Source organism: Oncorhynchus tshawytscha, linkage group LG11 (genome assembly GCF_018296145.1).
Source record: "Oncorhynchus tshawytscha isolate Ot180627B linkage group LG11, Otsh_v2.0, whole genome shotgun sequence".
Taxonomy (NCBI): domain Eukaryota; kingdom Metazoa; phylum Chordata; class Actinopteri; order Salmoniformes; family Salmonidae; genus Oncorhynchus; species Oncorhynchus tshawytscha.
Genome location: NC_056439.1, coordinates 17564500 through 17587691, shown reverse-complemented (window position 1 = coordinate 17587691; position 23192 = coordinate 17564500). Strand labels below are relative to the sequence as shown.

The 23192-nt window shown below is 44.0% G+C and overlaps 1 protein-coding gene across 4 annotated transcripts in view; it reads right to left on the bottom strand.

Annotated features, from left to right (window-relative positions):
- Positions 1–435: 435 nt before the first annotated feature.
- rps6ka5 (ribosomal protein S6 kinase, polypeptide 5) overlaps positions 436–23192 on the bottom strand; it is a 37599-nt gene continuing 14842 nt past the window's right edge. For 3 of the 4 annotated variants that reach the window (XM_042329852.1, XM_042329853.1, XM_042329855.1), the window contains 10 exons: positions 22586–22736; positions 16256–16417; positions 12954–13085; positions 12457–12590; positions 11591–11684; positions 9699–9869; positions 5559–5750; positions 2930–3089; positions 2182–2348; positions 436–1940 (listed from right to left, as the gene is read on the bottom strand). In XM_042329852.1, the coding sequence (XP_042185786.1) occupies positions 1452–1940; positions 2182–2348; positions 2930–3089; positions 5559–5750; positions 9699–9869; positions 11591–11684; positions 12457–12590; positions 12954–13085; positions 16256–16417; positions 22586–22736 (1852 nt within the window). In that variant the 3' untranslated portion in view covers positions 436–1451. The remainder of the gene's footprint in view (positions 1941–2181; positions 2349–2929; positions 3090–5558; positions 5751–9698; positions 9870–11590; positions 11685–12456; positions 12591–12953; positions 13086–16255; positions 16418–22585; positions 22737–23192) is intronic. The other variant, XM_042329854.1, reaches the window with a different exon arrangement.

The window sequence follows — 23192 nt, the reverse complement described above, 5'->3', positions numbered from 1 at the left end:
TAGCGCTATAATGGTTTCTGCGATTGCACTTAAGAAACTTTCAAGTTCTTGAAATTTTCCAGATTGTTACTTTAAGACATTAAGGTCAGTCAGGCTGTCATTTCTATTTACTTATTTGAGCAGTTTTTGCCATAATATGGACTTGGTATTTTACTAAACAGGGCTCTCTTCTGTATACCACCCCTACCTTGTCACAACACAACGGATTGGCTCATCAAGGAAATAAATTCCACAAATTAACTTAAGGCACACCTGTTAATAATTGAAATGTATTCCAGGTGTCTACCTCATGAAGCTGGTTGAGAGAATGCCAAGTGTGCAAAGCTGTTAAAGGCAAAGGGTGGCTATATGAAGAATCTCCAATATAAAATCTATTTTGATTTTTGGAACACTTTTTTGGTTACTACATGATTCCATGTGTGTTATTTCATAGTTTTGATGTCTTCACTATTATTCTACAATGTAGAAATTTGTCAAAAGAAAAACACTTGAATGAGTAGGTGTTCTAAAACTTTAGAGACACAGAGACACAGACAGAGACACAGACAGAATCTAATGTAGAAAAGGCAGAGGTTTTTGGCACAGTACTTGTCACTCCCCTGCCGCCTTCAAGACAAGTTGATGTATATGAGGATCCTACCCTACTATTTGTCGTCCACAACAAAACACCGACTAGGCCTGAAACATAACATCAACCTGCCATTGAAACGTTTTGCAATGAGGTGACACTGGGTCTAGATCTCAGGTTGGTGGTCTGAGCATTTCCATCCATCATAAACAGCTGTGAACCATTAATAAGTTCACACAAAAAGAAGAAAGAATTTCGGTCTGCATTATTGTCATACATAAAATCCTGCAAAATATATGTGCTCCGCTTTAAAAACTAGAGGTTCACCCCAATGTGAGAAGCTGCAGTACTTGTGGCTTAGCGGTCCATTTTTACAATAACGCAACATACCAGTATAAAAAGAGACCAAGAAACACAACCGGGACGACCATCTACTAAACCTGACAAACTAACAAACAAAAAGACATGACTGAAATTGAGTTGTGGTTGTAGAGGGTTCTCGCCGCTGTCTAGCCCTGAATCCATAGAGCAGCCCTTATTTGGCGTGTGTCTACTGCTAGCAATGACCGAGAGGTGGTTCCTGCTCCCGCTGCATGCTCGGTTTTGGAGGCGTGCGCTTGCTGTCCATGCGTGTGACTGATTGACTGCGAGCTGCCATGGAAGGAGAGCAAGAGAGGGATAGAATAATAGAGGGTTCTCCCTGCCGTCCGTCCAGCCATCTTTCTGACGACGCAGGCCTTCTCCCTGCCTTCTTTCCCCTCGCTCGCTCAGTGCGCGTTTTGAGATTGACCGCATGTGACCGCACAGAAAGCCTGACCTACAAATTAAGATTAGCGAATCAGCCGTGCTCAGGCTGATCCCCTTTTAATACACCGCCTGTCTCTTATTGTGAGAAGTGGAAGGCTGGAGGGCGCGGGCGTTCCGGGGCAGGGTTGCTGTCTGAGCCCAGGGCGAGGGGTGTCGTGACAGGGGTGGTGTTGGAGGGCTGGGGTGGAGGGTTGGGGTCTCCACCCATCTTCACCTGGTGGGTCTGGGAGGAAGAGGAGTGGGTGTCCTGGTGGGTCTGGGAGGAGGAGGAAGAGGAGTGGGTGTCCTGGTGGGTCTGGGAGGAGGAGGAAGAGGAGTGGGTGTCCTGGTGGGTCTGGGAGGAGGAGGAAGAGGAGTGGGTGTCCTGATGGGACTGGGAGGAGGAGGAAGAGGAGTGGGTGTCCTGATGGGACTGGGAGGAGGAGGAAGAGGAGTGGGTGCTCTCACCGGAGCTGCTCCTGGTCTCTGTGCTGGTGCTGGTCTTCTTCATCTTCCTCCTCTTGGCCAGCGGGGCCTTGTCCACCGTCTGCAGACGGAAACCCTCCCGCTTACACTTGTTGAACGCCTGGAGAAGCAGAACCCAAGACCACAATAAAAACAACAAGAATTGCCTTGGCAGCAGCCAATGCGGGGGGTCCATAAACACAATTACAAACAAGAAATCAACAATAGGAAACTACAATAAACACACTCATAAAAACATGAATGGATTTATACCCGCCATCACCCATCCCTTTTGGAAGAACTGAAACGGGGATATTGGATAATCTCAAACACTCTCCCCCGATTGAATGACTAAAGCTCACGTTGAAGGTAGCCTTGACGTAGGTGTGTACGGACACGGTGGTGGAGGAGCCCAGGATGTCTGGTGTCATCAGAGGGTTGGAGGAGAGCTGGCTGTCGTCTTGGAGCCAGGCGTTGTACCTCAGACCACACATCTTGATCCGCTTGTCAGGGTCCACTGTCAGCAGCTCTATAGGTACCACATCAACGATGGATATTACAAGCACTAATACTGTATGTATGTCAACACAGAATCTCGGGGGGGATGACGACGACGGACGGACAGACCAGACCAGGGCTCTCCAACCATGTTCCTGGAGAGCTATCCTCATGTAGGTTCTCTCCGACCACAGCTGGAACAAACCTGATTCCGCTTATCAACCAGCCAACTATTAGAACCAGGCGTGCTAGATTAGGGTTGGAGTGAGAAACCTACAGGCGGTAGCTCTCCAGGAACAAGGTTGGAGAGCCCTGGACCAGACAGACACCAGGTGAACATTACAGACACCCCCGCTGGTGAGCAGCAGCACCATGAACACGCTGAACTCTCGAGGAGTTACACCTCCATCCAGATGACACTAAGGTCGACTCACACATCAACTCATTTACTAAAATGTTTCACCAAACTAGGGGTGAACCACAAGAAAAACACACGCAGAGTAATTACCGGAGTCATTCAGTAAGTGGAACCAACGCAGCCTTCACCTTGCAGCAAAGCATTCCCGAAGTTGACGTCATATCTTCTGACCTTTCAACCCCCCCCATGCTCACCTTGTATAAGGTCCTTGGCCTGCTGCGAGACACTCCTCCAGGCCTCGCCCTCGAAGGAGAAGTCTCCCTGTTTAATCTTCCTCATGATCTCTTCAGCGCTGGTGTGGGTCAAACTCTTCCCCTGACACTGGAATGGCACCTGACCCGACAGCATGGTGTACTGGAACATAATCGTAATAAAACACATTCCTAAACATAATAATACATATTTTGGAATCCTACATGTGGCCTATATGATGACGTTGTGTATACATGTTGTCTCCACGTCTTACTAAGTCATGTACTGGGTGTACGCTCACTTGAACTAAGTCCGATTAAGGTTGGCCCGGTTTCTAATACCTCATTAAACAGACGTTTTGGCCGTGCATGTGTCCGTCTGTCTCTGGGGCGTCCGCTCATCGGCTTGCTATGCTTCCAGGGCACTCTGCTATACAGAGCCTGGTCTGTCGGGAAGCGTCACATCACAGCTCTGTACACACAGCCAGCACACTACTATACTCTACCCCCAGGGGCCAACGCGCAGAGCGAGAGAGAGCGAGAGAGGACTGAGGCTGCACGCTTGAAAGGACATGCAGAGAACTCGCTCTTCCTCTCTCTACTCTTCTTCCTCTCACCTCTCGTCTTGCTCTCTTTCCTATCACTCTCCATCCATCCCCCTCACTCACTCCACCTCCCCTCTTCATTCTTATTCTCTTCAGATGGCCATTGAATTACACTGACATTTCCACTGGCAGGAAGCAATGCCACAGCCGCATGTGGCCACAGAATAGTCTTAAAAGCTACAGACTGCGATTAAAAATATATAAAAAATAAAAAAAATCAGCTGAGGGATAGGGCTAGGGCAATTGCAACCCTTCTCCAAGTCATAAACAGTGTTTTCCATGCAAAGGCTGACAGTCCATGACATCCAAGAGATCGTTTAACCATCCTTTGACGCAATACATCAATTGTTTACATTCTTCTTGTTTGTAAACAAAGGAGTAAGAAACCCTCATATTTGGAGTTACGATCAAAATGAACAAATTAAATGACCCGCTCTGCTCTGGCTAGGCCTATGACCGGTCAAGAGTTTTTTTTTTGTCAACAAAACTCAAGAGAAAAATAGTTATCACTTGCGGCATTCCACAAGGTTCGATTTTGGGTCAGGTACTGTTGAGTTTATAAATGTTACCCCTTGGTTGCGTCATCACAAGGCACGGCATTGATTTCCACTGCTACGTAGACGATACACAACTTTACATTTGTGTCACCAGAGGATTTTAGCACCACAAATAAATTATACTGTATTAGTTATTTAAATACTTGGATGGCTCACAACTTCCTCCAGCTAAATCAAGACAAGACTGAGGTACTTATTGTTGGAGCCAAAGCACACAGAGAATCTAGCCGCACATCTGAATTCACGGGCAATAAAGATAAAACACCAGGTAAAAAAACAATCTAGGTGTCATTTTAGATTCTGAACTCAATTTCGAAACACACATTAGGAATGTGACCAAAGCACATTTTATCCCCACTTGAGGAACATAGAAACGGCAGCGTCTTGGCAATCTCAGGCTGATAGAGGGACTCATTATTACAAGGTGGCTTGACTACTGTAATGCTCTCCAGTCTGGTCTTTAAGAGAATGCCATTGGTCAACTGAAAAACATACAGAATGCTGCAGCACGGGTACTGACCAAGACCACACAGAGAACACACATTACACCGGTTTTAAAAAAGGTCTCTGCACTGGAGTTTTAGAATACATTTTAAGATTATTCTATTGGTTAGTAAATCAATCCACGATTGTGTACCCCAATACATGTCAGACATGCCTTTAAGTTCTGTACCCAGTAGGTCCCTCAGGTCCTCTGGCCTTTTAACTATCCCGAAGCCTAGGACCAAGAGGCATGGAGAGGCAGCCTTTAGTTATTATGCCCCCAGCCTCTGGAATAGCCTGCTAGAGCGAACCTGAGGCAGGCCGAATCAGTGGACATAATTAAGAGATCTTAAAAAACATATTTTTAGCTTCACTTTTCCTTAGGGTGTTTTTTTTTGTCTTTCAGTTTGTTATTCTTTAGTTTTTTATCCTCTTATGTTTATTTGTGTGTAATAAAAATGTTTGTATTTTCTTTGTTTTTTTGAAACTTATGTTTTTCCCCTGTGAAGCGCATTGCGTTGCATTCAAATCTGAAATGTACAGTATAAATAAAGCTAAGTGCTGCTGGTAGATCGTCGTTTAGTGGTGAATATTGATGCGTGTCAGCAGCACAGCACACCCCCGGACACAACAGCAGCATGTTAGCTGTACTGAATAAAACATAGAGATGGGTATCAGACAGGCCCTAACCACATAACACAGGATACAGAAAACACCGGAACAGCTTCCCTTGTGAATGGCCTTGACAAAACTCCCAACATAAAACTGCTGAATCAAGCTAGAATTTGTGTAGCTGTATTGAAACAATGAAACACAAGATCTAGTGCAGCTATTGGTACAGATAAAGGCTCCGGTTGGATTCGGAACACCCCGACATCCTTCTCAAAACCCAATTCGGAGGAGACGTTCTAAGGGAAGGAACCTTTGATCTTCAACGTATTTAAAGGGTATAAGGACTCACTCCTTCTCTGTACCACCTCCACTCACCAGGATGACGCCCAGGCTCCAGAGGTCACATGACTCGTCGTAGCCGTCGTATTTGAGGATCTCCGGCGCGGCGTAGGCCAGGGTGAAACACGGCGTCTTCAGCAGCTGGTTGTCTGGGGGCTTCAGCCGGGCGAAGCCAAAGTCTATGATCTTTATCTCAGAGTTCTCACTCTCGTCTGTGAACAGCAAGTTCTGAACAGGGTTTCAAGAGAGAAACAGGTTTCTGTTATTGCTCCAGAGTCTATTTGAATGCATAATTGCAATCTCAAATGGCACACCCGTTACCATTTCTAGTCCATTAATGACAGGAAGGATGAGATGCACCACTTTTAAAGTGCCAGCTTCAGTTCCATTTGGCCAGATGGAGAAAATAAACGTAAAAAAAAAAAAAAAGATATCACGCTTCATTCAAGCCTTTGATCGTTATATTCTATTCATATGCAATGAACATGTACAGCACATTTGGAAAGGATTCAGTCCCTTTCCCCACATCTTGTTTCGTTACAGCCTTATTTCAACATGGATTAAATAAACATTTTCCTCAATCTACACACAATACCCCCATAATGACAAAGCAAAAACAGGTCATTTTTTGGTGCAACTTTATTACAAATAAAAATGTACATAAATGAACACGAAATGGAGCTCAGGTGGATCCTGTTTCCATTGGTCAGCCTTCATGTTTCTACAACTTGGGAGTCCACCTGTGGTAAATTCAATTGATTTGGAAAGGCACACACCTGTCTATAAAATGTCCCACACTTGACAGCGCATGTCAGAGCAAAAACCAAGCCATGAGGTTGAAGGAATTGTCCTTAGAGTGCCGAGAAAGGATTGTGTTGAGGCACAGATCTGGGGAAGGGCAGCCCAGCCAAACTGAGCAATCTGGGGAGAAGGGCCTTGTTCAGGGAGGTGACCAAGAACCCGATGGTCACTCTGGAGATGGGAGAACCTTCCAGAAGTACAACCATCTCTGCAGCACTCAGGTCTTTATGGTAAAGTGGCCAGACCACTGTACCATAAAGAAGCCACTCCTCAGTAAAAGCCACATGACAGCCCGCTTGGAGTTTGCTAAAAGGCACCTAAAGGACTCTCAGACCATGAGAAACAAAATTCTCTGGTCTGATAAAACCAAGATTAAACTCTTTGGCCTGAATGCCAAGCGTCACGTCTGGAGGAAACCTGGCCCCATCCCTACAGTGAAGCATGGTGGTGGCAGCATCATGCTTTGGGGATGTTTTTCAGGGACTGGGAGACAAGTCAGGGTTGAGGGTAAGATGAACAGGGCAAAGAACAGAGATATTCTTGATGAAGACCTGCTCCAGAGCTCTCAGGACCTCAGACTGGGGCGAAGGTTCAACTTCCAACAGGACAATGACCATAAGCACACAGCCAAGACAATGCAGAAGTGGCTTCAGGACAAGTCTCAATTTCCTTGAATGGCCCAGCCAGAGCCCGGACTTGAACCCGATCAAACATCTCTGGAGAGACCTGAAAATAGCTGTGCAGCGATGCTCCCCATCCAACCTGACAGAGCTTGAGAGGACCTGCAGAGAAGAATGGGAGAAACTCCCCAAATACAGGTGTGCCACGCTTGTAGCATCATACTCAAGAAGACTCGAGGCTGTAATCTCTTCCAAAAGGTGCTTCAACAAAGTACTGAGTAAAGGGTCTGAATATTTATGTAAAAGTGATTTGGTTTTTTATTTGTAATAAATGTGCAAAAATGTCTAAAAACCTGTTTTTGCCTTGTCATTATGGGGTAGTGTGTAGATTGATGCAGGTAAAAAACGTAAGGCTGTAACGTAACAAAATGTGGAAAAAGTCAAGGGGTCTGAATACTTTCTGAACGCACTGTATTTAGCTAGACCATACATAGAGATCATCAGGATAAGTTGGGAGTGTCCCTCAAGTTCTTTACTTCCAGGGGTTCAACAGCCTGATCCCAGATCTGTTTGCGCAGTATGGCCAGCCCATAAAGATAATAAACTCGGCAAAAGAAAAAAACGTCCCTTTTTCAGGACCCGGTCTTTCAAAGATAATTCGTAAAAATCCAAATAACTTCACAGATCTTCATTGTAAAGGGTTTAAACACCGTTTCCCATGCTTGTTCAATGAACCATAAACAATTCATGAACATGCACCTGTGGAACAGTCGTTAAGACACCAACAGCTTACAGACGGTAGGCAATTAAGGTCACAGTTATGAAAACTTAGGACACTAAAGAGGCCTTTCTACTGACTCTGAAAAACACAAAAAGAAAGATGCCCAGGGTCCCTGCTCATCTGCGTGAACGTGCCTTAGGCATTCTACAAGGAGCCATGAAGACTGCAGATGTGGCCAGGGCAAGAAATTACAATGTCCGTACTGTGAAACGCCAAAGAGAGCGCTACAGTGAGACAGGACGGACAGCTGATCGTCCTCGCAATGGCAGACCACGCGTAACAACACCTGCACAGGATCGGTACATTCGAACATCACACCTACGGGACAGGTACAGGATGGCAACAACTGCCCGAGTTACACCAGGAACCACAATCACTCCATCAGTGCTCAGACTGTCCGCAATAGGCTGAGAGAGGCTGGACTGAGGGCTTGTAGGCCTGTTGTAAGGCAGGTCCTCACCCCACATCACCGGCAACAACGTTGCCTATGGGCACAAACCTACCGTCGCTGGACCAGACAGGTCTGGCAAAAAGTGCTCTTCACTGCGGTTTTGTCTCACCAAGGGTGATGGTCGGATTCGCGTTTATCGTCGAAGAATGAGCGTTACACCGAGGCCTGTACTCTGGAGCGGGATTGATTTGGAGGTGGAGGGTCCGTCATGGTCTGGGGCGGTGTGTCACAGCATCATAGGACTGAGCTTGTTGTCACTGCAGGCAATCTCAATGCTGTGCGTTACAGAGAAGACATCCTCCTCCCTCATGTGGTACCCTTCCTGCAGGCTCATCCTGACATGACCCTCTAGCATGACAATGCCACCAGCCATACTGCTCATTCCTAGTGATTTCCTGCAAGACAGGAATATCAGTGTTCTGGCATGGCTTGCGAAGAGCCCGGATCTCAATCCCATTAAGCACGTCTGGGACCTTTTGGATCGGAGGGTGAGGGCTAGGGCCATTCCCCCCAGAAATGTCTGGGAACTTGCAGGTGCCTTGGTGGAAGAGTGGGGTAACATCAAACAGCAAGAACTGACAAATCTGGTGCAGTCCATGAGGAGAAGATGCACTGCAGTACTTAATGCAGCTGGTGGCCACACTAGATACTGACTGTTACTTTTGATCCCCACCTTTGTTCAGGGACACATTCAATTTCTGTTAGTCACATGTCTGTGGAACTTGTTCAGTTTATGTCTCAGTTGTTGGAATTTTGTTATGTTCAAACAAATATTTACACATGTTAAATTTGTTGAAAATAAATGCAGTTGACAGCGAGAGGATGTTTATTTCTTTGTTGAGTTTACATGCCATTTAGCAGATGCTTTCATCCAAGAGACTAAACTCATGCATACATTTTACGTACATGTGGTCAGGGGAATCAAACCCACTATACTGGTGCAGCAAGAGTCATGCTCTACCAACTGAGCTACAGCGGACCACAGGTCTGGGAGCAGCCTAAACGGTTGAGTAGTACCAATGACAGTGTGTATAAATGGAGAAAGCCATCGATTACTCGGCACCCTTCATTCCTATGTGAAAACTCAATAGCACATTGAAGCCAAATTAAGTCAGTTAAGATGGCGTCTCATGGAGACATAACATGCTCAGTTTGAGCTACTCCAGGAAGTGACATTACAGGCTAGCTCAGTTATGCCCCCTCATTGAGTAAGTCAAGTTGAAGGCCGACCGGGGTGCTGCAGGCCGCCATTAGCAGCTAAAATATCCTTAATAACTTCTTCTGTGTGTGATTTTCAAATAACCGGTTCAAGGACATACATCTGGTGTATTAGAAGCAACGATTGGTACCATGACGGTCTTCAAATTTGTATTGTATTTACAAAGATTGGCCACAAAGATTTTTTCTATTCTCTATAATGGGGGAATCCCGTTTTCCCGCAAACAATGCCTGCAGTACCGCAGTCGGCCTTGAACTTCCGTAGCCGCAATGAGAGGGGGCAGTCATTCTCTCAATAGTAGTACCTCTGGCTTGAGGTCCCTGTGCACCACTCCTACATCGTGCATGTGGCTGACAGCTGACACCAGTCTCCTCATGATGCGGCTGGCCTCAGTCTCACTGAAGTGCTGCTTCCTCCGTATCCTCTCCAGCAGCTCTCCACCACGCAGCAGCTCCAACACCAGGTACGTATGCAGCTGGAGGGGAGAAGGAGAGTTACACACACACTTACCCATAGGGTCTCCAGAGAGAGTCTTACCGTCATGTTGACCAACGACTCAGTTCCTATACAGACGTATAAAACTGTATTTTGTAACTTTCTAAATAAATAAATATTGGAGGTCATACGAAGTAGGAAACGTCACGCTTTATGGAATTCATGTGATCGATTGCTCCGAGCCCAAGGCTGTGGTTATACAATAGCGGAAATTGTTTGGAAAACTCAAAACGGTAGAAACCCTGAGTCCACATTTCTATTTTGTATGAAACATGTCCTAATAACAATACAGATGTCACGGTGATGGAGAGATGAAACCGGAACAGAGTGGCTGAAGTGAAAGGACCCTGATAAAGAGGCTAGAGAATAATGTACCTACGTCTGTCTGTGGCACTGCAGCCGGGTAGAGTAGGCTTTCTCATTAGTGCTCGAAGAGGGGAACAAAGAGAGAGAGAAAAAGAGAAAGAGAGAGAGAGAGAGAGAGAGAGAGAGAGAGAGAGAGAGAGAGAGAGAGGGAAGGGGCGGGAAGGTGGCCTGCATCCCAATTCTCCACCCTTCTCCCAAAGTATGCACTTGGACACCATTGGCTATGTCCCAACTCTCCATGCAGGTGCTGTGTGTCCCAATTGGCGGGGAGTGTGCAAGTGCACACTTTGGGAGAAAAGGTGTAGAATTGGAACGCAGAATGGGAGAGGAGGGCCGCAGCAAGGCGGCTCTGCTTTGATCTAGTTAACAGCCCTCGGTCTGCCTGAATTCTAAATGGCTCCCTTTATGGTGCACTACTTTTGACCAGGGCTCCTATAGTGGACCAGGGCTGTGGTCAAATGTAGTGTGCTTTAAAAAGGAAATATGGTGCCATTTAGGCCAAGCCCTCTCTGAGGTACAGTACAGTAACAACCCAGCAGAGCTCATCAGAGCTACAATGCTGCTCCTAGGCCTGAAGGGCCCCAGATAATGAACATGGCCAATATCAGCCACACACACACACACACACACACTTGTTTGACCCAATTAGGAGAAAACAGTTTTTTCCTTCTCTCACCAAGCTCAAATCCATCATGAGATCTAAAGGCCCACATACAGACATGAAATATGCTCTGTGTAGGTTAATTCATCTATACCGACAATGTATGTGCCCGTATGTGGCGCAGCTGCTGTACTGCAGTAAAATGCAGTGTATACAAACTGAAATATGGGGGTATAGTGTAGTGCTTATTATGAAGGAGAGAAGAGGGAGATAGAGAATGTCCCAGGAGGAATCTAGCTTCCACGTTCATCTGCTCTGTTCCACCTCTTGACTTAATAAGGCCGTCTGCCGTTAGTCTCGTCTTACGATCGCTAGTTCGGTTAGGAAAGAAAATGGCCATTTCTAAAGATGGGCTTTGACCGGCAACGCTTGTGATAACAGGTCTCTCTGGTAAAATAGATGATATCATCTCGATGAGAAGAAACTGTAAGAAATGACAAGTTCTATGAAAATATGTGGTTGTTTATTTTGCCTACTTCAGTGATTCCAGCGAGTGTCTGCCGAATGACTGAAATATAACGTAATGCAATGTTTCCACTGACTCTATAGCACGCACTTCTAACCAGGATAGCAGAGACAGCAAAGATAACATCTCTTCTGTAAGAAGTGCCTGTTATCTAAAATGAGACTGACATTTAAAGATATAAGGTTCAATAAAATGTAAAAATCCTTACCTGATCATGGTAAATCTCGTGAGTCTTGACGATGTTGGGGTGGCCGTCGCAGAGCTTCAGAGCTGCAATCTCTTTCTGTGTCTGGGCCTCCATCCTAGAGGGGACATGGGAGAGACGAGACGCAAAGTGTCATCGGGAGGAGTCGCCTGTCATGTGTGCACCTGTCACAGTGTCACCCCCGTAAGTTCAGTGTCACCACTGAAGCCTATTCCTGTCAGGGAAGTGTTGGCACACTTCATCCACCAGCAGCCAACAAGTGTTGTAATCGCAGAGCAGTCTTCCGCAACGTCTGGTGGCCTGGAATTTACATCACATCGAGTGAGACCAAACAAATTGAATTAGATGTTTAACGGATGTCTCACTACATTTTTCTCCAAAATAGTTTTATTTAAAATCAGCTAAATTGAAAAGTTAATGAAAACTGGCACAATTATACACACATTTTTTAACTACTATTAAAAGAATCTCAATCGTATAAAAAGTCAAACCTTTTTTATTTTTAAACAATGGCGATTCAAAGTCGGCTTGTGATGAAACTGAGGCAATTTGGGCTTCCAGTAAAGTGACAGAACTTCCTCTTGGATTATGGCTCAACTATGCCTCTTTTAGCCTCCCTAAGAGGCAAAAATCTCACGATTAGATCGCTAGTTGTTAAACTAAAGTTGATGTAGTATTTGAACAATGGGGTTCTACTTTTTTCTTCTTCTTTAATTTTTTAAAAAATAATACTACAATGTCTTATCTAGTTAGCTAGCCAACTCCCAATAAACACACATCAGTGAGCTCCGGGGAGGGCCAGTCTGAGCCTGGTACAGTATGGCAGCACAAAACAGATCTGGGAACCAGGCTAGCCTATGGTACAGTACCTCTTGCTGACGATTTTCACAGCGTACTTCTGGCCAGTCTTCTTGTGGGTGCACTGCCTACAGATGGAGAAGCTGCCCTCGCCCAGAGCATTGTCCTTCAGGTTCATCTCATAGTTCACATAGAACGGAGAGTCCTAAAAGAGAAGATTGTCTTACCAAATCACAAAGAACGCCGTTTTCATAACGCCACTATCAGTCGCTAATTAGTCAACACCACACCTGAGCCAAAGCTGAAACTGAAAATAGAATTTAAAAAAAATACAGTAGCTAAATGATTCACTCCTGGAAGGACTGAAACCTGAAAAGACAAATGCAAAAACAATTGAAAGCAAGCGTTGCTCTAGGGAGAAAACTCCTTTCTTAGTGGCTGCAGCTAAGCTATTAAAGCTAAGTGTGTTTAGGTGGCGGGAATAAATACAACCCTATCCATCTAACTGTCCTACACACACACACACACACACACACACAGACACACACACACACACACACAGGTGTACCTTCATCATGGCGCTGCGGGCCACAGCAGCAGACCCCGGCCTCTGTGACCCTGATCCTCCACACAGCTGTAGTGTGTCATCCATTACAGCGTTCCACTTGAACAGGATGGAGGGGGCCATGAACGAGTAGCCCTGTAACCAGGACAGAGAGATAGAGAGAGGGGGTATTACATGAAGCAGAAATGTGAAGCGAGAGGTGGCCATGAACAAGTAGCCCTGCACAAAGGACACACATAAGAAGTGGGTTTAATATAATATACCTTGTCATATGAAGCACAGGAAAGAGAACGGTATACCCTTCACATTATAGAGCTTACCTGAGACGTCCTTTTCACCATTGTTGCAGCAACAATGGTGGATGCATAAGATGGCCATCGACACCAAAGTAGACTAGGTTGTGTTCAAATCTGAACTTCAAAACGTAGTTTGTCATTTTACTGAAAAGGCATGCAGCGTTTATTTCATTCAATAACTACATTATAACCCATCGATCCTGTAACAACTGTGGCGTGAGCATGACAATGGCTGCCATTCATTGGTGGTCCACCTGTGCTCATTGTTATAACTGTCATCTATGACAGGATTGGGATGTGCTGCCTGGTTCCAACTATGAAGGGCCCAGAGCTAGCTAGCTAGCACACACACACACACACACACACACACACACACACACACACACACACACACACACAGCTGCGTGGAATGCATACAGAGTAAGAGCTGTGGATGGACGGATGGATGGATGAGAATACCCTAATTGCCAGGCATCAATATCTGATTGCGCTGCTGTGAAATTACATCTCGTCGGGGCTCTAATGCAATTTAATTTTGTTTTGTGAGGCGAGGCGGGAGCGCAGACCCCCAAGAGTTAAAAGTTGTGATAGCAGCAGTTCTCTCTAACGCAATTGCTCAGGCCTGGCGTCAAATTATAAAGACTAGCCTACAAATTCTAGTATATGTGAAATTTGGGCTGCGTGCATGAAATAAAACAAGCCAAGATGAAGTTGGCAATCATAGGTTTAAGGCGTAATTGAGGCAGACATGGTGATTCTCTGGAACCGTAACCTTTTATTCCAGCAGAGAAAAGAGAGAAGCCCTTATAAATGGGCCTATTGATCAGCCAGGCTCGAGGAGCCAGAAGGCATGGCAATCACAGCTGAGATTTTGCTCAATAGCCTACATCAATCAGACACTCAACCAAAAGCTGGCACACAGCTGCATTCATAAAGTGTCTCAGTGTAGGAGTGCAGATCTAGGATCAGGTCCCTCCGTCCATATAATTATGATCTAAAAAGGCAAAAATGGATCCTCGATCTGCACTCATGCTCGGAGATGCTTTATGAATAGGGGCTCTGGGACACATTATGGTTCAAAACTATAGCATAAATAGTCATTCACATCTGTTAGGTCCATCAGAACTGCATATGGCTATAATTATACGCCTTGAATGAAAAGCCCTTTAGTCAATTTGAATACCAATGTACACACAGACGGGCTTGCACTGACTTTAAAGCAAGCTATTGAGGAGTTTCTAAACAACGTCAATAGCTGAGGAGTCAAATACATACAGTACCCGTCAAAAGTATGGATACGCCTACTCATTCAAGGGTTTTTATTTGTACTATTTTCTACATTGTTGAATAATAGTGAATACATCAACAGTATAAAATAACATTTGGAATCATGTACTAAGCAAAAAGTGTTAAACAAATCAAATTATATTTATTCTTCTTCAAAGTAGCCACCCTTTGTCTTCACAGCTTTGCACAATCTTGGTATTCTCTCAACCAGTTTCACCTGGAATGCTCATCCAACAGTCTTGAAGGAGTTCCCACATATGCTGAGCACTTGTTGGCTGCTTTTCCTTCACTCTGCGGTCCAACTCATCCCAAACCATCTCATTTTGGGTTGAGGTCAGGTGATTGTGGAGGCCAGGTTAGCTGATGCAGCCCTCCATCACTCTCCTTGGTAAAATAGCCCTTACACAGCCTGCAGGTGTGTAGGGTCATTGTCCTGTTGAAACACAAGTGATTGCGCTTAGTCCCACTAAGCGCAACCTAGATGGGATGGCATATCGCTGTGGTAGCCATGCTGGTTAAGTGTGCCTTGAATTCTAAATAAATCACTGACTGTCACCAACAAAGCACCATCACACCTCCTCCTCCATGCTTCATGGTTGTAACCACACATACAGAGATCATCTGTTCACCTACTCTGCGCCTCACAAAGACATGGCGGTTGGAACAAAAAATCTCAAATTTGGACTCATCTGACCAAAGGACAGATTTCCACTGCTCGTGTTTCTTGGCCCAAGCAAGTCTCTTCTTCTTATTGGTGTCCTTTAGTAGTTTCTTTGCAGCAATTCGACCATGAAGGCCTGATTCACGCAGTCTCCTCTGAACAGTTGATGTTGAGGTGTGTCTGTTACTTGAACTCTGAAGCATTTATATGGGCCGCAATTTCTGAAGCTGGTAAATCTAATGAACGTATCCTCTGCAGCAGAGGTAACTCTGGGTTTTCCTCATGAGAGCCAGTTTCATAGCGCTTGATGGTTTTTGTGACAGCACTTGAAGAAACTTTCAAAGTTCTTGAAATTTTCCAGATTGACTGACCGTCATGTCTTAAAGTAATGGACTGTTGTTTCTCTTTGCTTATTTGAGCTGTTATTGACATAATATGGACTTGGTCTTTTACCAAATAGGGCTAACTTCTGTATACCACCCCTACCTTGTGACAACACAACTGATTGGAATGCATTCCAGTTGACTACCTCATGAAGCTGGTTGAGAGAATGCCAAGAGTATGAAAAGCTGTCAAGGCAAAAGGTGGCTACTTACTAAAATCTCAAATATAAAATACATTTTGATTTGTCAAACACTTTTTTTGGTTACTGCATTATTCCATGTGTGTTTTTTCATAGTTTTGATTTTTTCACTATTATTCTACAATGTAGAAAATCGTAAAAAATGAAAAACTTGAATGAGTAGGTGTCCAAACATTTTGACTCGTACTGTATAGAAACAGCGTCATCTGTGACACCATCTACCACATGTCAAGAGTTTACATTGAATGTCAACAAAATAAGGTCGAAGTTTACCTAAATGAAACATAATTTGACAATTTGGGCAAAGCATTTTAACACAGACCGACTGTATTAAAAAGCATAAATCAACCACTTGCCAACCCATCTGAAAGATGCATTGTCAAAAACCTCTGACCAACCAGAGAATTAAGGTAACAGTTCTGAGGCAGAGCTGCAGGGGACTAGGTGGGGTCCATCGGGCACACACACAGAGACACACCTGAAAGATGCGGTCACAGTTCTGAGGCAGAGCTGCAGGGGAGTAGGTGGGGTCCATTTCAGTGAACTCCTCCGCAAAGTTGCTGACATCTAGCTCATCCCTGATCACCGGCTTGAACGGGGCAGGCACCCTCTTAGCTGCTAAGTCCTCCCAGTTAATCTTCTGAAATATTGAGATGAAGCACAACAAAAAGCTTTAGTCAGCAACCATTTCTACTTTAAGACCATTTTATCAACAAAAGGCAAATATAAAGTGTCTTCAGGAAGTACTCATCCCCCTTTTCCACATTCTGTTATGCAACAGACTAAATTGTTTGTTTTTTTGGCACTGGCCTACACATACCACATAATGTTTAAGTGGAATGATGTCATTTTTTAAAATAAATTCATTGAAAATGAAAAGCTGAAATGTCTTGAGTCAAGTATTCAACCCCTTTGTGATGGCAAAAATGTGCTTAACAAGTCACATAACTTGAATAATGGTGTTTGACATGATTTTTGAATGACAACCTCATCTCTGTACCCCACACATACCGTACAGATCATTGTCCCTCATTCGGGCAGTGAATTTCAAACAGATTCAACCATAAAGACCCGGGAGGTTTTCCAATGCCTCACAAAGGGCACCCCTTGGTAGACAGTGAATATCCCTTTGAGCATGGTGAAGTAAGTTATTAATTACACTTCAGATGGTGTATCAATACACCCAGTCACTAGAAAGATAGTGGTCCATCCACACCCAGCTGTCGGAGAAGAAAGAAACCGCTCAGGGATTTCACCATGAGGCCAATGGTGACTTTGAAAAACAGTTTCAGAGTTCAATGGCTGAAATAGGAGAAAACTGAGTATGGATGAACAACATTGAAATTACTACACAATATTAACCTAATTCACAGTGAAAAGAAGGAAGCCTGTACAGAATACAAATATTCCAAAACATGCATCCTGTTTGCAATAAGGCACTAAAGTAAGTGTAAAAAATGTGGCAAATCCATTCATGTCCTGAAAACCAAGTGGTTATGTTTGGGGCAAATCCAATACACAGTAACACTCCCCATATTTTCAAGCATAGTGGTGTTATGGGTATGCTTGTAATCATTAAGGACTAGAGAGTTTTTCAGGATAAAAAAGAAATGGAATGGAGCTAAGTACAGGCAAATTCCCAGAGGAAAACCTGGTTCAGTCTGCTTTCCACCAGACACTGAGATGAATTCACCTTTCAGCAGGACAATAACCTAAAACAGAAGGCCAAATAAAAACTCGAGTTGCTTACCAAGAAGACAGTGAATGTTCTTGAGTGGCCGAAAATCGATGGAAAGACCTGAAACCGGTTGTCCAGCAATGATCAACAACCAATTTGACAGCTTGATGAATTTTGAAAAGAATAAATGGGCAAATGTTGCACTATCTGGGTGTGGAAAGCTCTTAGAGACTTACCCAGAATGACTCACAGCTGTAATCACTACCAAAGGTGATTCTAACATGTATTGACTCAGGGGGTGAATACTTATCTAATCAAGATACTCTTGAGTGTACAAAACATTCGGAACACAATCCTAATATTGAGTTGCACCCCTTTTTAACCTCAGAACAGACTCAATTTCCTCGGGGCGTGGACTCGACAAGGTGTCGAAAGAGTTCCACAGGGATGCTCGCCCATGTCGACGCCGACGGTTCTAACAGGTTGTGTCAAGTTGGCTGGTAGTAGATCTGTACTCCCGAATACCTCGTTCCATCTCATCCAACAGATGCCAAATTGGATTGAGATCTGGTAACTGGGCAGGCCACTGCAGTTTGCTGAATTCACTGTCATGTTTGTGGAATAATTCCTGAACAATCCTAGCCTTGTGTCATGGGGCATTGAGTACTTCAGGATGAGTCATAATACCCTTAAAACCTAGTGGTCAAACAGTGAAATGGTTCCAATTGATGTTCATTTTCCCCTGTGTTTCTTGTAGGCTTACCCTGGAGTGCCGTTTTGATAACCGTGTAAATCTCTTGGACAAGGTGACTTATCAATTTATTCGCCTGCATTTACCCTCCAAAAATGATATGCTAATTAGCTGCTAAAGTGAACTAAAAAAAACTTCAAAATGGCATGATGATCTGGATGAGACTGCCGAATCAAGGCAAAGGTAAGAATCTCTGGATGAACTATTTAATGTTAGCTAAATGCGGTAATTAATAAATAGGCAAAATTTCTTTCAAATTGAGAATTCTCTGAAATGTCTGGTACAAGTTTTAAATTGACACAATACCTGTTAGCAAAGGGGTCTGCTAGAGATGAAATCCAGGAGCCTGCAGGGATTGGTCGTTTTGCATGTCTACTTTGATGGTATTTAGCATTTTAGAATCTGAGAGTGAACAGAGCCAAATATATTGATGAAACTCACCTTGTCAGAGAGATTGACATAGTTATCAAAACGTCACGCCAGGGTAAGCCTACAGGAAACAACACTTATTTGGAGTGTTTCTAAAATCCCCTACGGGAAAACTGAATGGTAGAAAAACAATTAGAATCATTTCCCTGTTTGACTGCAAGGTTTTATGGGGATTATGACACCTCCACAGTGAGTCTCTATTAACCTGCTGAAAAAAATCTATTTGCAGATGGATACAAAGCCGCCATGAAAGGATGCACCTAATTGGCAATGATGTTCAGATATTCTGTGGCATTCAAAACGCTGCTCCACTTTTATCAAGAGGCCCAATGTGTGCCATGAAAATACACCCCACACCACCAGCCTGCAATGTTGACACACGCCATGTGGATGCTTGTACTCATGTGGTTCTCCATACCCTAGTCCTCCCATCAGCGTGACAAAGCAGGAACCGGGATTCATCGGACCAGGCAATGTTTTTCCAATTCTCCAGTGTTTATGTTCCTTAGCCCACTGCAACCGCAGTTTGTTTTTTTGCTGAAAATAGTTTAACTCCGAGGTCGTCGGCTGCCATACCCCATTCGTGTCAAGGTAGGACGAGTTGTGCATTCTTTTACGGGTCTTTGGGTACCAATGTTGTACTGGACTGTCAGTTGACTAACTGTAGCCCGTCTGTTGCTCTGCACAACACATGCCAGCCTCCTTTGTCTTCTTTCATCAATGACCCATTTTTGACCACTGGCCTGCTGTTGTCTGGATGTCCTTTGGGTGGTGGACCATTTTTGATGCACACGGGAAACTGCTGAGTGTGTCAAAACCCAGCAGCGTTGCAGTTATTAACATACCCTGTTCAAAGGCACTTAATTCTTTTGTCTTGCCCATTCACTTTCTGAATAGCACACATACACAATCCATGTCTCAAGTGTCTCCATGCTTTAAAATAATTATTGAATCTGTATCCTGCCCTTTATCTAGACTGATTGAAGTGGATTTAACTGGTGACATCAATAAGGGATCATAGCTTTCACCTGGTCAGTATGTCATGGAAAGAGCAGGTGTTCTTAATGTTTTGTATATTAGAGTTAAATACAGTGCCTTCGAAAAGTATTCAAACCAATTGACTTATTCCACGTTGTTACGTTACAGCCTTGATTTTTTAAAATCATACATCTTCAGTAATCTACACACAGTACTCCATAATGAAAAAACTAAAACAGGTTTTTGAAATGTTGGCAAGTTTATTAAAAATAAACATAAATACATTATTTATATAAGTATTCAGCCCCTTTGCTATGAGACTCAATTGAGCTCACTTGCATCCTGTTTCCATTTATCATCCTTGAGATGTTTCTACAACTTCATTGGAGTCCACCTGTGGTAATTTCAATTGATTGGACATGATTTGGAAAGGCACATACCTGTCTATATACGGTCCCATAGTTGCCAGTGCATGTCAGGGCAAAGGAATTGTCCGTAGAGCTCCGAGACAGGATTGTGTGTCAAGGCACAGATCTGGGGAAGGGAACCAAAAACATTTCTGCAGCATTGAAGGTCCCCAAGAACACAATGGCCTCTTTGGAACCACCAAGACTCTTCCAGGAGCTGACCGCCCCGGCCAAACTGAGCAATCGAGGGAGAAGAGCCTTGGTCAGGGAGGTGACCAAGAACCTGATGGTCACTCTGACAGAGCTCAAAGTTACTCTGTGGAGATGGGAGAACCTTCCAGACGGACAACCATCTCAGCAGCGCTTGACCAATCAGGCATTTATGGTAGAGTGGCTAGACAGAAGCCACAACTCAGTAAAAAGCACATGACAGCCTACTTGGAGTTTTCAAAAAGGCATCTAAAGGACTCTTAGACCATGACAAACAAGATTCTCTGGTCTGATGAAACCAAGATTGAATGCCAGGTGTCACGTCTGGAGGAAACCTGGCACTATCCCTACGGTGAAGCATGGTGGTGACAGCATCATGCTGTGGGGATGTTTTTCAGCAGCAGGGAATGAGAGACTAGTCAGGATCAAGGCAAAGATGAACAGAGCAACGTACAGAGAGATCCTTGATGAAAACCTGCTCCAGAGCGCTCAGGACCTCAGACTGTGGGCGAAGGTTCACCTTCCAACAGGACACTGACCTTAAGCACACAGCCAAGACAACATAGGAGTGGCTTGGGGACAAGTCTCTGAATGTCCTTGAGTGGCACAGCCAGAGCCCGGACTTGAACCCGATCGAACATCTCTGGAGAGACCTGAAAATAGCTGTGCAGCGATGCTCCCCATCCAACCTGACAGAGCTTGAGAGGATCTGCAGAGAAGAACGGGAGAAACTCCCCAAAAACAGGTGTGCCAAGCTTATAGCGTCATACCTAAGAAGACCAGAGGCTGTAATTGCTGCCCAAGAGTCAAGGAGTCTGAATACTTTGCAAAGGCAGTGTATATACAGCGCCTTCGGAAAGTATTAACAGTTCCTTCAGAAAGTATTCAGACCCCTTGACTTTAACATTTTGTTACATTACAGCCTTACTCTAAAATGTATTCAATTGTTTTTTTCCTCGATCTACACAAGTCAAGGGGTCTGAATTCTTTCCGAATGCACTGTGTGTGTACACACACAGTACCAGTCAAAAGTTAACATACCAACTCATTTAAAAAGGTTCTTTATTTTTACTATTTTCTACATTGAACGAAATAATACAAAAAATAAAAACCATCAAGCACTATGATGAAACTGGCTCTCATGAGGACTGCCACAGGAAAGGAAGACCCAGAGTTACCTCTGCTGCAGAGGATAAGTTCACTAGATTTACCAGCTTCAGAAATTGTAGCCCAAATAAATGCTTCAGAGTTCAAGTAACAGACACATCTCAACATCAACTGGCCTTCATGGTTGAATTGCTGCAAAGAAACCACTACTAAAGGACACCAATAAGAAGATACTTGCTTGGGCCAAGAAACACGAGCAATGGACATTAGACCGGTGGAAATCTGTACAAATTTGAGATTCATGGTTCCAAACGTGAGATGCAGAGTAGGTGAATGGAAGATCTCCACATGTGCGGTTTCCACCGTGAAGCATGGAGGTGGTGGTGTTACGGTGCTTTGCTGGTGACACTGATTTGTCAAATTTTAGGCACACTTAATCAGTATGGCTACCACAGCATTCTGCAGCGATATGCCATCCCATCTCGTTTGCACTTAGTGGGACTATCATTTATTTTTCAACAGGACATTGACCCAAAACACACCTTCAGGCTGCGTTGGACCAGAGTGAAGGAAAAGCAGCTAACAAGTGCTCAGCATATGTGGGGACTCCTTCAAGACTGTTGTAAAAGCATTCCAGGTGAAGCTGGTTGAGAGAATGCCAAGAGTGTGCAAAGTGGTCATCAAGGCAAAGGGTGGCTACTTGGAAGAATCTCAAATCTCAAATATATTTTTATTTGTTTAACACTTTTTTGGTTACTACATGATTCCATATGTGTTATTTCATAGTGTTGATGTCTTCACTATTATTCTAAAAAGTAGAAAACAGAAAAAAGAAAAGAAAAACCCTTGAAATGAGTATGTGTCCAAACTTTTGACTGGTACTGTATATTTTTTTTCCCTTTTTACATTAGATAATTTTGTGTAGATCTTTGAATAAAATGGCAATTAAATCCATTTTAATCCAACTTTGTAACAACAAAATGTGGAATACTTTCTACCAATACACTTACCCTACAAATGAACCTACGACGTACCAATTTGTCTAAATGCCACAGAAAATAAACAAAATATGTTCTCAATATGTTAGCGAGGAGATGCTAACCAGGTCTCAGATCTGTTTGTGCTGTATAGCTAACTACTTTTGTCATTAGTAATGACAATGACCATAGGAGTTGGCTATACAGCATCTCCGGCCAGCCTATGGAAATAGCTCTGGTACGAAGTTAAGGGGCTGCCTCGCTCTCCTACCTGGTAGAATGGATGTTTCTTAACGTTTTCTGCTCCGTCAGGCCCAGAGCCCAGTCTCTTCTTTGGGTCTTTGATGAGGAGGCCCTGGATGAGGTCTTTGGCCAGAGGGCCCATGTCTTTGGGGAACGGAGGGTCCTTCTTTGAGATCCTCCTGACAGGTGACAGAGGTCATGGTTGGATAGGATTTTGGTTTTATTTGTAAAAAATTATAATTCATACTGTACATCAGACAAATTCAACTCTGGACATTGAAGCCAGTTCCACTGCTGATTTTTTATTTCCCCCCTGTAATCAGGATCTGATTTAGACTGGAGACACCAGGTAGAACAGAAAACCAGCAGTACTCTGGGCCTCCAGGATCAGATTTGAATACCCCTGACTAACATACAGTAACAAGAAGTGTATTTGATCCCAGAGAATAACATGAAAACATGAATGAAAACACATTTCCTAAGTGGTTGACTGACAGTCCAGAGAGAGAGAGAGAGAGAGAGAGATGGAAAACAATCCAGAAAGTTTTACACAATGAGAGGCCAGATATAGAAGAATAAATTCATATTTTGTCCCTTGATCAGCCCAACTTGATTAGACACAGACACGCTGGGTA